This window comes from Uloborus diversus, chromosome 2 (assembly GCF_026930045.1).
Source record: "Uloborus diversus isolate 005 chromosome 2, Udiv.v.3.1, whole genome shotgun sequence".
NCBI lineage: Eukaryota > Metazoa > Arthropoda > Arachnida > Araneae > Uloboridae > Uloborus > Uloborus diversus.
The window spans coordinates 173,944,580-173,961,058 of NC_072732.1; the positions used below are offsets into that span (position 1 = coordinate 173,944,580).

General features: G+C 33.9%; 1 protein-coding gene across 2 annotated transcripts in view; it reads right to left on the minus strand.

Annotated features, from left to right (window-relative positions):
- Positions 1 to 16,479, minus strand: part of LOC129216163 (titin-like) — a 279,902-nt gene that overhangs the window by 22,155 nt on the left and 241,268 nt on the right. For both annotated transcript variants that reach the window (XM_054850333.1, XM_054850332.1), the window contains exons 80-90: positions 16,164 to 16,359; positions 15,422 to 15,557; positions 15,129 to 15,295; positions 14,140 to 14,237; positions 13,385 to 13,553; positions 10,656 to 10,772; positions 8,187 to 8,336; positions 7,333 to 7,608; positions 4,600 to 4,866; positions 3,028 to 3,306; positions 1,265 to 1,456 (exon numbers count right to left, since the gene is read on the minus strand). In XM_054850333.1, coding sequence (XP_054706308.1) covers positions 1,265 to 1,456; positions 3,028 to 3,306; positions 4,600 to 4,866; positions 7,333 to 7,608; positions 8,187 to 8,336; positions 10,656 to 10,772; positions 13,385 to 13,553; positions 14,140 to 14,237; positions 15,129 to 15,295; positions 15,422 to 15,557; positions 16,164 to 16,359 — 2,047 coding nt within the window. The remainder of the gene's footprint in view (positions 1 to 1,264; positions 1,457 to 3,027; positions 3,307 to 4,599; positions 4,867 to 7,332; positions 7,609 to 8,186; positions 8,337 to 10,655; positions 10,773 to 13,384; positions 13,554 to 14,139; positions 14,238 to 15,128; positions 15,296 to 15,421; positions 15,558 to 16,163; positions 16,360 to 16,479) is intronic.

Below are 16,479 nucleotides of genomic sequence, written 5' to 3' on the forward strand. Positions count from 1 at the left end.
GAAAGAAAATTAGTTTAAACACTTTTCTTACATAAACTTTTGGCAACAACGAGTCTTTAAAAGAGTAAGAGGTATAATGAAATATTATATCATGGATGATTGTCATTAGTAATTTCACTGATGACATAAAAATGACTACAATCTTATTTAAAATCTGAACGTAAAATGACGGTTTTAGATCAGGTAGTCAACTTTAATTAGCGTAAGACGATAAAAATGTAGTTTTTGAAATGATGGAAGTATTTAAAGTACGTAAATGGGAGAAAAGTGTACACCAGAGGTCACTATGGGGGACATTAAAGCCCTAGATCGCAGCTTAAGAAGCGACACGTCTGTCATCTTGGGGCTAAGCGATGCTTTCTTCTTTGTCTTTTAAGGTAAAGTAGCGTGTTTTGCTTCTTGATTGTGTGTTAACATGGTGTTGATAAGAAACCACAATTTAGAAGCAAAACACTCTACTTCATTATAGCAGACATAAAAGAGAGCGTCGTTTGTCTCCAAGATGACGGACGTGTCGCTACTTAAGCTACCATCTACGGCTTTTGGGTAACGAGCTCCTGTCACGATCCGGGGCACACCTGGTAATGTTCGGCACAATACTATCAGGCGCTTTGCTAAGGTCTAACTGGACAGTATTTCGGTTCTCGAATGTATTGTATTTGTGGTTTGCGATCATCCTGCTGTGAAGTTTGTGTGTTTCCGGTTGTGATGCCAAGTCCCTTAGGGGTTTTTAAAGGAAATTCTTTTCAGAGTCAACAGCCGAGACAAAGGTGATAATGGACAAGTTAAATAGAACTGAAGCTGAAAAAGATGAAAACAAAAGCAGAAGTTGAGGTTTGAAAAGAAAAACAAAGATAGACTCGAAATTAATCCAATAATTGGGTAATAAATGGGCAAGATCAACAAGAAGACATTGGTTGTCTCCACTACAATGAAAGATTTTAAGCTTCAAGATTACAAAAGCAATGAATCCAGAGGGAAGAGACAACGTTTAGACACACAAAAACAGCTGGAGCAAAGCTATGCTTTTATTTGCAAAAATTGCAAGGAAGCTAATTTGTATTTGAAGTACAGAACATTTATTTTAAAAGTTTGTAACTTCTCCACCTTAATGAAAATTTTATTTGGGATGTTTTAATCATCATTTAAAGTTTAACAATTTCTCCCAGTTAGCCTTATAATGATTGTATGAAAAAATTATTCTGAAAAGTGTGATTTGTTTCTATAACTACTAAATTCATTATAGTAGACGAATTTCCAATACCTTTTGTAAAGGGTTGATCAATAACGAAGTTCTCGTTGTATGTAGACCAACGCAGAGTACTCCTGTCGTGGAATTCTATAATGTAGTTAGTAATAGGAGAGCCACCATCGCTCTCTGGTGCCTTCCAGCTCAGAGTTAATGAAGTATCACCAATTTCTGAAGCACTGGGCATACTAGGAGGCTTCGGTTTATCTGAATCAGAAAAAAATCGCTACTCAACATTTTATTTGTGCCTATAATATAACAATAAATGTACGGAATGCCATTTGGGTTATGCTTTTATTGTATCCATAGTAGAATCGTGCGATATCTCACTTCGGTATTCTGCAGGTAACATCTTGTCCTCTGATATTTAAAGAGTAATTTAAAACATCAGTGTTCTATATTTTTACAGTGCGTCAAACTTTTTTTATAAATATTTTATATTTTCAGAGTTCAAAGACGTTTTTCTGCGGAATAATAATAATTAAAAAAAAGCCCTACGTGTTCTTCAGTCTGAGTTTTGTTGTAAATAGGTTTGAAGACATATTGCATTACAGCTGATTTACCTTCAGTAAATGAAGGTTTTATTGCATTTCGGTTACGTCGCAACGTATGTGCAAATCATGTCATGTAAAAACAATGTGTAAAATAATATCATATATGAATGAATGATGCAGTGAAAAGCAAAGAGATGAAAGTGAACCTTTTCAAGTTATAAGTAAAACGCGTTTTCAACTCCAGTCAAACTTTCATTTAAAATTTTTTCTAATTCATGCTGCCAGCACATATAGGACTACTGACTAAGACAGTGAGTTTCTTTTTTCCATTTTTGCTAGTTAGCTCCAGTTTTTTTTATAGTTTTGGCACTTACACCCTTTTGCTTCCACGTGTTTCAAATTGTTGATATTGACAAGCATTTTATAATTAAACACATGCATGCTTATTGCTTAGTTAAAAAGTAAAAACGTTAAAAGTTGGAGAAAATTGAAATGAACTGTCGCATGAACCTCTTTCAGAAAGCTTGGTTTTGCCATATGATTTGATTGGGTGAATAGTCTAAGCGCAGTTTAATCAGTAACGCCCAACCTACAGCCCAAGGATCATCTGAGGCCCGTGACAATGTCCACGACAACTAAACGAAAACCATCTTCTGTAACTTTCCAAAACAATCGATTCTCTTCATTCGGCAACTGCTACACTGGAAACAAACCGTCAGAAAATAGTTTCTTAAAGGCAGGTGAAAACTTTGTGTTAATTAAATCAGCTTGCAGTAATGATAGCGACAATTCTTGTTCGAAAACTTCTTTCCTTTTTCGCATTCTCCCATGCAAGACTGGAGCCGGAGGGAAAAGGAACGACTCCGATTCAGAGACTTTTAGAGCCTTCGACTCCTTCTATCCCAAAATGAGTCCGTCGCCGACTCTTCAAGCACTGGCAGAGTTGCAGTTCTTGAGCAGAAATTACCTATTCTTGGTCATTTAATCATTGGACTCCCTACTCCGACTCCTTTAATTCAAAACCAGTCCGACTCCACAGTCCTGCTTCCAGAAAACGATTAAATATATTTAATTTTTATATGTGTTCTGGTTCGCGAGGTTCATTTTAATATCAGTTGCAGCTATCCTGGCAAAAATGCTTGTGCGCCACTAAGCCAAAGTATTCATTTGGCTCGAAAAATTATTTCCCACATTCTCGATATTGCATAAAATGGTACGAAAATCAATCGCCGTGGAACAATTTTACTTAATCACTGTTACTGAATCTTAAACTTTTGATTTTACCTATGATGGAAACTTCAAAATCCGTCTTGCACTCTCCGCATTTGTTCGTCAGCTTGAGGGTGTAATTTCCAACGTCTGCATCGTCCACCTTCTTGATGGTGACCACGGTCTTGTTGCCGTAATTTTCCACCGATCGCTTCTTGTCCGAAGTGATGGGCTTGCCTTTGTAGGACCATTCAATCTTCGGCTGAGGTAGAGCCAAGAACTCCACATCGACAATGACGTTGCCACCGCGTTTTCCCTTGAAGTGTCGCTTCTCGGACACGACACGTGGAGTTGCTGCAATGATACGAGCACAAAATCAAAACATTACAAATTGATTTCAGTATGAATGACGCGTTCTGTTTGTTTTTAACACAGAAATAGTTTTCACAAACTTAAAAAAAAAAAAAATGTTGTATTTTAAAACTATGTATTGTTTTAGCTTATTTAGCACATTTATTGACTTTTATAGTTTTCCCTTTTTGTATTTTACAGAAATTAGATGAGCAAATGCAACTGATTTTTTGTATTAACTGTTAATTTACGATCTCGCCTAAAAATGCCTTCAAAGATGACGAAAAACTTGTAGTGAACAGGACATAGATATCATTACAGCTTACAGTGCATTTTGAAGAATACATGCCTACATGAACATCAGTCGGTTAAAGTAATTGTTTAAACGTTAATGTGAGCCTTAAATTCTTTAATTTCGAAAGTAAGTGAAATTCTTTTGAGTTTAGGGCGCATTCGTATTTCAAGTTAAAATTCAACGTTCATGTACCTTTCAGTGAAATTTTCACTTACTAAAAATATTTTAGACATTTGAACATTTATTGTAGACAGTGAATCGACATTTTTTGCCGTATTTGAAAACAAGAGCTAGCTTTCTACAGAGTGGTTAAAACTAAACTGACACAACTCAGGGTTTCATTGCTCCGGTTCTGCAGTGTATATTCGAATAAAACTTCAAATATATTTTAGGCAGAAGATTATTTAGACGAGATTATCTCAAAAAATGTAGTTTGAAACTTCGCCACCAAGTGGCGCTCCAACAATGTGAAATGGAAAGATAACTGTTCGCATATAATGATAATAAAGAAATATTTTATTGATTAAGTGATTGTGTGTTCCATGTGCATATCTTGTTGGTATGTTGATAGTGATAGCGCATCACCACATTTTTTAGTTTTTCATCTACCGGTAACTACGGAGTGTTAACGGAACAATACTCTCATTTAAGCAAAAATGCTTCATGATTAATATGCATGATTTTTTGTCCAGAGGTATATTCACACGGACAAACGATTTTTCGAAGAACACTTTTCGCATACATAGGGAAATTAGATTGGCTACTCATTTGCATACGGTTATACTAGTACTGCGCCATCTATTGCCAAAATTTTTAACTGAATTTTCTTACGTAAATCTCGGCCGGATGATGTAGTACATCAGCCTGGGTGATTAAAGTTAAACGGACATCATGTCAGTTTAGTTTTAATCACCCTGCACAAAAGCAGGATGCATGTTTTCTTGGATTATTATTGACTGACATGTGAACTGACATAGGATAGGCAGAATTTTCGAACATACCTTCGACTGTTAGCGTAGAGGAACTCATTTTTTCTTCCAAGACGCATGAGTACATGCCTCTGTCCTCGAGATGTGTATCTTTGATGATGAGCCTCCTCCTGCAACCTTCCTTCTCCATGATTACCCTGTCTGTTGGTTTTAATGTCTGTCCGTCCTTCATCCACCTCACCTCGAATGTCTCCCGAGTCACTTCCACCAGCAGAGTGGCCGTATCACTCTCGCGCACGACGACATCTCGAAGCTTCAGTGTGAATTCAGCATGAGCCTCTGTGAATGAGATATTCAACGTAAGTACAATTCACAACATAGTCAATCGGAGAAATTACAATCAAATTTGATCGACTGTAAAATAAGGTTTTTTACGGATCTTATAAATGGATACTTTAATGGAAAGTTGAAAATAGACTAGGTAAAGTCATTAAAAAAAAAAAAAAAAAAAAAAAAAAAAAAAAAAAAAAAAAAAAAAAAAAAACTACCCTTAATTATTCGGCTATTATGCGTGCTAGAAAAGAAAAAAGGTTGTCGTCCGAAATAGAGTAAAGTCTCCTTTAAAAGCATGTAAGTGAAATTTTAATAAGGGGCCATATACAAAGTAATATGAACACAAACTCTGAATTTTCAAATAGAAACTCCTATTTTTCCTGAGACTAAAAGCAGCTAGAGTACAGAATTTCATTGCGTTCCAACAAATAAAACAAAAAAAAAATCGCGTAAAAATATTCAGGGACCACAAACGCGTTTAAAATGGTATGGTAAAGGTCAAAGTTTACCGATGCAATCGAATAAACTAAATTCCAATTATTTTTTTTCAGAATAAATAACTGAAGCTACTTACTATAATATATCAGCTTTAGGTAATTAATTGACAATTTTTGGCTTTTTGCTAAAGGTAACTGTTTTTAACCAACTTGGGGAAATATAATGTTACAGTTACACATTTCAAAAAAAAAAAAAAAACTTCAATATTGTAGCATTTTGCTTAAAACTTAGTTAATAGTATAATTACTCAGTGGTCGCACAGTCAGAATAATGCCTTCTGGAGTAGGTTACAAAAATCCTTACATAAATATAAACACTGTATTAAGATCGGCAGTAATATTAAAAGCAAGGCCTTTTGGGAGAGGTTTTGACTCCAAAATCTACGCTGCTGCATCTACAGTCTCGCTTCTTCTAACCCTCTCAGCATAAAATTTAGAGGGCTCTTTAGTGTTGTATCAGGATCGCTTGTTTAGTTTTTTCAAAAACAGAAGCAGCTGCGCTAAGTTCATCTGCCATTAGGAATTGTTAGGAGCTGAGTTGCCCTCTTTTATAATACTAATGCATTTTATTTAAGGTTTAAGTCGGATGCATCACTGGGCCTTTGAATTGCACGTATCTCATTTTCTCCCCGATCAGGTCCTGCAAATTGAGAAGAGACAAAAGGGAGGGAGTGAAGATTTTCATTCGTGAGACAAAGGTCCCAAGTCACGTGATAGATTTAAAGCAAAGCATTGGAAGAAATCAGGCTTCATTCGCTAGTTTCACGCAAAACATGTCAGCTATTTGTCGTTGTTGATTCACATGACTTGGCGTCTTCGTCTCAGCTTTTGAAAAGCCAATGGTTGGACTTGCTCCCTCCACTTGCTAATCCCTGCTCTACGGTCCTGCCCTCCCACAGGACCAGAAACCTGTGACGTAAATAGAACTCTTTTGCTTACATTCTTCTATTGACCAATTTCCTTCTTTCTTGAGTGAAATCAACTTCCATATTCAGTTTTAAAAATTATACAGACCCTCAAACTGAAGAAAAATTGATATTTTAGCATAACATCAACCTTTTTTAAGTGCCTATGTTCCCAAATAGAACACAAATTTCAAAAAATTGTATAAAAATAAGTTTTGCTAGTGAAACTTTTTTTTTTCATTTATTGTCAAAAATGACCTTGACTTTTGGAGCGAAAAATTATTTTTCCTCTACGATTTTTGTTTTCTTAAAAAATTGCAAAAATGTGCTTTTTTGTCTAATTTTACGGAATTGATAAAAAATTTTAAAATTAAAAAAAAAGTCTTAATTGTTTTCACATTTTACAGTAACAATAAATATGGATAATTTTGATGAACAAACATGATAGATAATTTCCACCAAAAATGAGTTTTTTATAATCGATCAAACTTCTGCGCTCCCATTCGTAAAGATTGGCTGAGTTGGGAGATACGATTTTTTAAATCGCTCTTTTTACGAATTTGTACAATTTAAAGTAAAAATCTTTAGCTTAGATTAAGAAGAAAAAGTTGAAAAAATAAAAATAAAAGGAACTTAGCGCATTCCCTAAGTTTGACGCTCTCTATTATTTGTGTGGTTAGCTTGCAAAGAACATAATATAGAAATCTATACACAGGGGCGTGCACAGAAATTTTGGGGCCCGTCAGCAAGGACTTACGGGCGCTCCTCCATCTTGTTTACCCCTACGTCTCTACATATATTTCACCTATCTCGGGCCCCCTTCAGGATTGGCCCGAGCCTAACCCTTCTCTCCCCTCCCCCCTGTCTATACAGTTAATTTTTAAATTCAGGATTAGATTTTCACACATTCTTAAGTGATACTTTACAATATTTATTATGGCTAATCTAATGCTGGTTTACCTTGCAGACTATTTTAGATTTTTTTTTAACATACGTCACAGACTACAGAAGAAAATTCTGCCACTGAGTTGATAATTAGAAAAAGAAAAGAAAGAAAGAAAGTTTCTTGCCTTGCACTTGCAGTTTAGTAGTTGTTTTCACGTTTCCTGCAACACAGCTGTATTCAGCGGCGTCGTCCTTCTGAGCTCGTCGCACAAGCATTTTATAAACATTTCGGTCTTTGACGAATTGGAATTTCTCCTTCTCTTTCTCAGGCACAGGCTCTCCATCCTTTAACCATTTAACAGGAACATCAGGTCGCGAGAGCTCTACAGTGAAGCTGACGTCTGTGTCTTGAGGCACGGTCATCTTTTCAGGTAATTTAGCAGTGAATTCCACTGTTGGCGCTAAATAATGAAATTGAATTTTTTTTAATGGTCGCTGTGCAATATTAAAAGTTTGATGACCAAGTTTATTTTCAAATGTATTAAAGATATCATATATTTAAAGCGGTGCCCTTTATTGCTGGCTTAAAGTAGAAAATCGGATGCAAATTAATATTAATGAAATAATTTTGGCAGATTTCTACGTACTCAAACTGAAAATTGTCTACATTATCATAAATAGTTTTGTACATTAGCCTTTTTTTATAGAGTTGCAAATAGGCTAAACAGTACATTTAATTTGTATCCTCTTTTATAAAGGCAAAAAATTAAGTACATGAACTAGTAAAAAGGAAAAAACTTTAGAAAAAGTAGTTTAGCTTGGTGTCAATTTCTTTTAACAAAAATTAAATTGTGTAGAAGTAAACAGCAAATTTCCAAAAAAATTTAAACTGTTTAAAACACTAAAAAAAAAGATACAATCTAGTGATAACGTATGGAATGAAGTGAAACATCAAGACGGAATTTTTTTAATGAATTCCTATAATGCTGAAAGGCACCACTCATTGACTATTTTATTTTGTTAAAAATTGAAAACTCACCCTCAACGCTTAATTTTGCAGTCCTCTTTTTATTCCCAACCACACACGTATAACTTCCAGCATCTTCAAAACTTGCGTTATAGATGATCAGTTTCTGCCTCTTGCCTTCAATTTTAAGCATAACGTGTTCACTGAACTCAATTTCTTTATCTGTAAAAGTTTTAAATTTTAGTTATCAATTGCATAAAAAATTAACATTTACAACACATTATTTTTTCTCTAGAAGCTGTCTTTTACAAAGTAAAAATGTCCTAAACCTTTGAAAAAACCTACACGTATCTATAAGAAAGGACCGCCGTATAATAAAGCATTAATTCCTGGTATTATTAGGGACTGTTTGAGAAGAAGAAAACCATTGTAGCTATGTATGATGATAAACATGGATTTCATTTAAAACTAGTGGTACCCGCACCGCTTTGCCCGTAATAGAAAAATTAAAAGGTCTTTTGGTTCGCCTGTATATTTACAAATAATGTATGGTGAATTTTCTCGCCAATTGGCTTGTACCCATGTTACAGTTCCACGTTGTGATAATTTCGTATCTCACTAATTGACTTGTGCCCATGTTACGGTTCCACGTTATGATAATTTCGTAATTTACTCGTCCATTTTATGATAATTTTGTTCTTAAAATTGGAATAGAAAAAGAACAAAATCGAATTTCCGAAAAATCGCTTCGAGGTGCACACCCCCATGCTACATACTAACTTTGTGCCAAATTTCATGAAAATCGGCCGAACGGTTTAGGCGCTATGCGCGTCACAGAGATCCAGACAGAGAGACTTCAGCTTTATTATCTTTACTAATAATAAAGCTGAAAGTCTCTCTGTCCGGAGGATGTCTGGATGTCTGTAGGATGTCAGTGACGCGCATAGCGCCTAAACCGTTCGGCCGATTTTCATGAAATTTGGTACAAAGTTAGTATGTAGCATGGGGGTGTGCACCTCGAAGCGATTTTTCGAAAATTCGATGTGGTTCCTTTTATATTCCAATTTTAAGAAAAAAATATAAGATGGACGAGTAAATTAGGAAATTATCATAACGTGGAACCGTAAGATGGGTACAAGCCAACTGGCGAGAAAATTCATCATACATTATTTGTAAATATACAGGCGAACCAAAAGACCTTTTGATTTTTCTATTACGGGCAAAGCCGTGCGGGTATCACTAGTTATTAATAAAGATTATTTGTCGCTCCTCAAATCGCACAAAATGGATCATTAATTTCAGCTAAGAACTATCGATCTTGAAAAGGATTATTGGTATTTTCTTACCATATCATTGAGGTACTTTTTTCCTATAAACTAAAGAATTGGGAAGGGCCTTAGGAACCCTCAAAATTGTGAGAAAAATCTAATAGGGTCTCGTTAATGTTAAAAGAGTGCATAAAATAGCAAACCATTAATAACATAATCAACGTTATTAAAGCTAAAAAAGTAAAGAACTCTTTCAAACGCGATATAGGGGTTAAGGGGAATCAATTTGTTAGTGCATAAAGAAATGAACTTCTGGATGAAAATACACCAAGTAGAAACTTGTCTTATTTAGATTATTTTCACATCTTGCTAATCCCTTTATTCAGTGATGAAACAGTCTATTATTATTATTAGAAAAAAAGGTCTTCATTGTTTTAATCACTTTAATAATATTGGGTTTATCTATTATTTTTACTTTTTATTTGTTTCGGCTAAAACAGTGATGCTTTTACTTCTTACAAGAAATCAGGCATAGAAATTTTTTACAAAAACTGGAAAAAATGTAATAGCAGAGTGGAAAATTGAACGATTTTTTTATATCATACTAACTGCGATGCCCGGCTTTGAACGGTCCACCTCGAAAATAAAAGTTATGTCAAGTGGCGTGAGTTCAACATTCAGGCTTGAACCAAAAAAAAAAAAGTCAGTGAAATTTTGTGGCAGATTGCGGAAAAGAACCCTAAAAGTAAATATTTTAAATCCCCTGTGATTACAGGAAAAGCCTCAAAACAAAAACAAGAATTTTACCTGTTCACATTCGAGAAAAAAAATGGCAACAGATCTTTTACCTCAATGATTTTCTTCACCCGCTATACATTTTATTAAAAGCATTGTTGCAGAAAGTTGAAATGAAGCACTAAATAATAATTTGAATGGAGGAAAGCCTTCGAAAAATAGGGATTTTATGTCGAAATCTAAGTGTCATAATTAATAGTTTTTAATTGATATCTCGGCTAATTATTATCGAAGGATTTTGTTAAATAGCCAAACATGAAGACGGGAAGATTACGAATCCATCGATACCAGGTTCGATGGTCAGTTCACTGTCGTTCGGGAGAAGAAGCTTAGACATACATAGGTACATATATAGATACAAACACTCCGTTTTTAATTATATAAGATGTAGTACACTTAACATGAAAAATAGTATTCAGTGTTGAATCAAGTTCATTACGATTTATTCTGCGGGCTGCTTTAATATCTGATTACATACCATTTTTATACCACCGTGCTCGGGCATCGCCTTTTGTCAGCTCGACTTGGAAGGAAGCACTTTGTTCTTTGGCGACGGTAACGTCCTTCATTTCACCTTTAAAGTCAGGAGGAAGCTCTGAAAAAGGAAACAATAATAAAAATCTCGAATATTCGCACTCACAATGTAGCAAAAATAAACGTGGTTAAAGGATGTAATTTTATGCACAGACATACACTTATTTTGATCAATAACATAATGAATGTGTCTGTGTCAAAAGTTAGCCCCGAAAAGAAAAAATATTTTTACTGTATGTATTACACCATCAATTCTGTACCTGAAAGCCAGATTAACATAAGTCACATCGCTACTATGCAAGAGAACGTTAAAACGTTTGTCTGGTGCATACAAAGGTTTGTACTCGTGTTCTTATAGCACTGATAAAAATTATAAAGGATGTTTTTTTTCCAAAATAGAATAATGTTATTATGGATCAATGTGGGAATAGGATTCTAAATGCAGAGGAGCAAGAACCCGAAATTCCTCATTTTCGGTCTTACGTAAGTTATGTACGTTTCTGTACCCTGTGGTACAGAAATATGCAACACTTAATTTTTTTCTGTAATGTAGTTTGAACACTGATGCAAACACATTCTGCATGAATATTAATAAATCAAAATTAATTGTAAAATTAACATTATAAAATACGGCATACAATAGTTAAGTACTGATATAATATTGTAGATAGTTAGATTCTTTAGATTCTGTTGCCAACAAGATGGTACGATGACACATGTTATATGATTTTAGTGGTAAGACTGTGAAACACAAAACTCTAGTACAGGGGTTCTCAAACTGGGTGCCGCGGCACCCTGGGGTCCCTTAGAAAGAGATGAGGGGAGCCGCGAAAGTATCCATAGTGTCAATATAAATGAAAGTTAGGTGTGCAAAAAAAGGGCATTCCCTCATTGATGTAGCATAGTAAAAATTTTCTAGATCGTGACTTCATTGCCATCAGAAACATTAACTGATTATAAAGTGTTATCAACAAGCAGTTTGTAACTACCAGACAACAGAAACAAACAGGAACACGGTAACAAAAGTGGTTACACAAGAATGATGTCAAAACTTCCTGACCTTATTTTACGGTAAGTTTCGTTTCGATATGGATCACTTTAGGTTACTAGTATGAAAAAAATTACTTATTGTTCTTGAAACCTAATTTATATTCCTAATAAGGCTAAACCGTCTTCCTTTGTTAAAACTGCTGAAAAACATGATGGGGTTGTTTAATTCAGTCAAAAGTAATACTTTTAGTCAGTGAAATTGATAGAATGAGCGAAAAAAATAATAACATGGACCCAGAAAATTTATTTATTTTTCCAACAGTTATTTTTTAATTAATTTTTTAACTGTCCGATTTTTCAAACAAGACGTGGTCTTGATGACGTCACAAATGATGCAATTTGGCGCATCTTTCCACCGCATTTCCACGTTATGATAATCAAGAAGCGAATTAAAATTGCGCTCTACGCTTGCTATCAACCATATCGTTGCCAATACACGTGTGTAAAGATGCGAATTAAATATTTTTCTCTGTGAATGGCAACACGAAATGGCATTTCGTCATTTGTGATGTCATCGGCAGAAGCTTAAACAATGAAAGCGGGCCGGTTTAAGTAATTTTTAAAAAATATTAAACTTAAACAAATAATTTAAAAAATGATCAGATCCTATGTTTTTTAGCATATTCTTTCAGGGAAAAATGCTTTTAAGATTTTGGAAACAACCCCATTAGAACTTAAATTTTCACCTGTTTAATATTTTTCTCAGTTTTTAGGAATCATCTGATGAGCATGCAAAAGTTGAAGTCAATTTAATCATAAATGAGCGAGGTACTAGGGTATGGACGTCAGGGTAGTCTTATCTGGTGCACTTATATTATATAATAGAGCTGTACTAGGGTGCCGTGTGAAAGTTCTATTTCTTTAAAGTGTGCCAAGAGTCGAAAACGTTCGAGTTTGTTAAATCTAACACACATTTACCACTGAATGTAAACGTTCATTTTGTTTTTAATTAGCGTGTGCTTCAAAATTAAAAGTTAACTAAAGACGAAAGAAAATAATGTATTTTGGTTCACGGAGTTTTTAAGAAAAAAAAAGCTCCGTGACTCAAAAGAGGGGAGGTGAATAAGTTATTGTTCAAAATCGAAACCACATATTCCAATACCCGAGCCCAGTATCAACTGATGGAACGTTCATATCAGAACGGTATTCAAATATGATTTCTGAATTTCGAAAACAAAACTGAAGTTAGCGAAAAAATAATCTGAAACTAACAAGAAATCTGCCAAGCTCTAAATTCTTTTATTAAATTCCTTTCATTCTGAGTGTAATGGGTAGTTTTAGTTTCTTTGATAATTAAAATATTCGGTGGTGGGGATCAAATAATAATTCTACACTTCAATCAAAAAGCAACGATCATAACTTTGTTAAACTTTTCACTAATGAAGTATTTTCGACCATATTTTTGACGGAAGTGAAATGAAAGGAAATTTTTCTTAAACTTAGAAAAGCTGTGACTATAAATCGATGTCTAGATTAGATTAGATAGGTCTGGAGAAACTTCGCGAACAATATGAATAACTATAATTAAACTACGGTTTAGAGCTTGATAACTGATAAAGTTTGGAAATTGTTTTTTTTTCTCTTATGCAATTAAAAAATTAAGAGGAAAAAGAGATTTCTTACCAACAACTACTAAATCAGCCGTGCATTCTTTTTCTCCCAGTACACAGGTATATTCTCCTTCATCATTAATGTTAGATTCTTGAATTAGTAGTTTACGAGTGCAGCCGTCTTCAACGAATTTTATTCTGTCATCGGGTTTAATCTGTTCTCCATCCTTATGCCAAGTCACCTATAAAATAGTTATTTATAATTATATTACATTTTCAGCAATAACTTTGTATTTTTGTCTAAACCCAGTGTGATAGTTTCAAAAGTACAAAGTGTTAGTAAAGCGTGTAATTGCCATTATTATTATTATTATTTATTTTTTTTTTTTGCAAATTACACCCAAACCTGTTTTATGTGGTGGATAGGGACCGCATAAAAAAATCGCATGAAAAACTGTGGAAAACTTCACGAGTTGCTATGAAAAGTTGTTTCTGTAATACATTAAAGAATCATTAGAACCGCAAAAAAGTCTTACATAGAAAATAACCCAAAAACTAACGAAATGACTAGGAATCATTTCTTTAAACGAAATCAAAATAAACCAAGTGATGATTACTTTGCCAAATAGTCGGACAAAATTTCCGAATAAGGAAATAAATTTTAAAAAAACGAGAGAAAAAAAAATCGCACAAAAACATGTTTAAGTGTGCACATTTTTTTGGGATGGTAAATGCACATTGTACAGATTGTATAGTAGATTTTGTCTGAAAGTAGTTATACAAAGTCAATTATTACTTTTAAAATTATTATTTGCAACTGCAATTTACCTTAGCACTTGGATGAGAAACTTCTATTGAAAATACGACTGGTTCTCGTTCTTTAACTTCCACATCATACAATTTTTGCGTAAAGTCTACACCCGTTTCTGAAAAGAGATTGAAATGAAAACAAATAATTTATAAATGTAATAATTGTGTTAAGAAACATCGGGAGAAAATTGTCTCCAAAAAGATTATTTTAAGAAAACCTTTAAACTTGCTAATAATGACATTAACGCTAAAAGAACATATTTAAATTATTTTACTATTTAAAGAATACTTCAGCTCAGCATTATCTATCAATAATTAAACAGTAGTTGTAAAAAAATTTTTTTTTGAATATACTATTGTGAAATTGGAAAGAGGAAAATACTAATGATTTTTAAATATCATTAAAAATTCAAAATAGTCTTATATTTTCATAGGAAAACCTGGGTTACAGTAACATGATCACTTGGCTAAATTTTCTACAAACAATGAAGTTTTTAATGTCGTTTAATTTTACAGGAGGGTATTTGTACATGTATTAGTTTACCTCTTAAGGTTTGTTTTATGTTATTTTGTTTTATGTAGTTATTTAGCTGATTATTTAAAATTCTAATATATTTTTTATTATGATCTATGATGGCATTGTTTTGAAAACTCGTCTAGACCACTTTAAAGCTTGATCAGGGACAGATGGTGCTCGAACTCGAAGCGGAAACGGACCACTTCATTTTTCAATGAGTAGAAATGCGAGAACGCGAGCCTTTACTGCTTCCGCGTTCTTGCTGAGTCTACCTATAGCAGAATGAAGCGGCCTCTCGCTTCCAGTTCAGCCGCCATCTCTCCGTGATACCAATACATTGCCATCCTAAATATTGCTTTGAATAAAATGACAGTTTTAGAATGTATTTTTTTTAAAACTATTTTAAACTAACGAACTAATATGATCGATATTGTTCAAATGTAAAGTAAATAAAAGCGCACGCAATCGAATTAGAAGGGGAATTACTTACTTTGTACAGTTACTTTAGCGGAATGTTCAACAGTTCCTTTTGGATTTTTGGCCACACATTTATAATCACCAGTATCTGTTTCCTTTATATCAGGTATAACCAGAGTGCAAAGTTCTTTGTTGACTGTTTGCTGAATAACTTTTGAAGGCTTCAATATTTTTCCATTCCTAAAAATTTACAAATATATTTTTATATAATACAAAAACTCATAACACAGCGTTTTAATTTGTATAATTGAGCAAAAAATGTATTTTTGCACTGCAGAATAAAACTAATCGTAAGTATACACTTACTTGTACCACACTATTTCAGGAGTTGGTGTTCCTTGTACTTTTGCAGTTAACGTAAGAGTATCTTTCTCTGAACAAATAACATCACTGAAAGTTTGTACAAAAGTAGGTGGCTCGTCTTTGGGCTTCTTAGGTTTTTCTAAAAAAATGGATAACCGGGTTATAGCCTTACATTTATTTATAACAAGGCTTTACACAGAAAGCAAAGTTCAACAAGACACTGAATAAATATCACTCTAGTCTATTTCAACATACAAAAATAATCAGAAATATTTAAATGCGTATATTAGTTTCAAAAGACTATGCCTTATAAAAAGCAATAAGAGTGAAAAATGTAGAAATTTTCGCTTTTCCTATCACGAACGAACTTTTCGAGAGCAAAAAAGGCGTCGGACCTCAATATAAGGTCACCCCTCGGGAGTTCACGAAACCGACCTTTTTAGCGGAGTGACCATATAACCGATTCATATATATTTATTGATAAATAAATATGTATAATTAAAAAAAAATTGACGAAGAAATTACACTTACATGCGTGATTTCGCAAGTACAAAAAATATTTATTATATACTTATAAAATATATAACTTTCACTTGCACGGCAAAATGTTTTGCAAAGAGTCGGATTCAGTATTTTATTTAGTCGCCAGGTGTAGAGTGGCAAGTTACCATTTTCAGGTCAAGTTTATTTGCAATCTCTCATCTTTGAAATGTTTGGTTTGTTATAAATGAAATGGACACCTCACCTGTAACATTTAGAATGAGGGAGGTGACAGATTTTCCTTCCCTATTCTCGGCGATGATTTGGTAGGTTCCAGCGTCTTCAGGCTTGGCGCTTTTAATAGTCACCGTCATTTTCGTTATGTCCAAATCTTCGCAAATCACGGTCATTTCTATTCGATCAGATTCCTTCAAAGGTTTTTGATTCCGAAGCCATGTAATCTGGAATTTCAAAAAAAAAAAAAAAAAAAAAAAAAAGCGTGTGCTGTATTACCACAAAAAAGTTTCAGACAAACTAGAGAATTATGATTTAACTAGCGGTACCCGCACGGCTGTGACCGT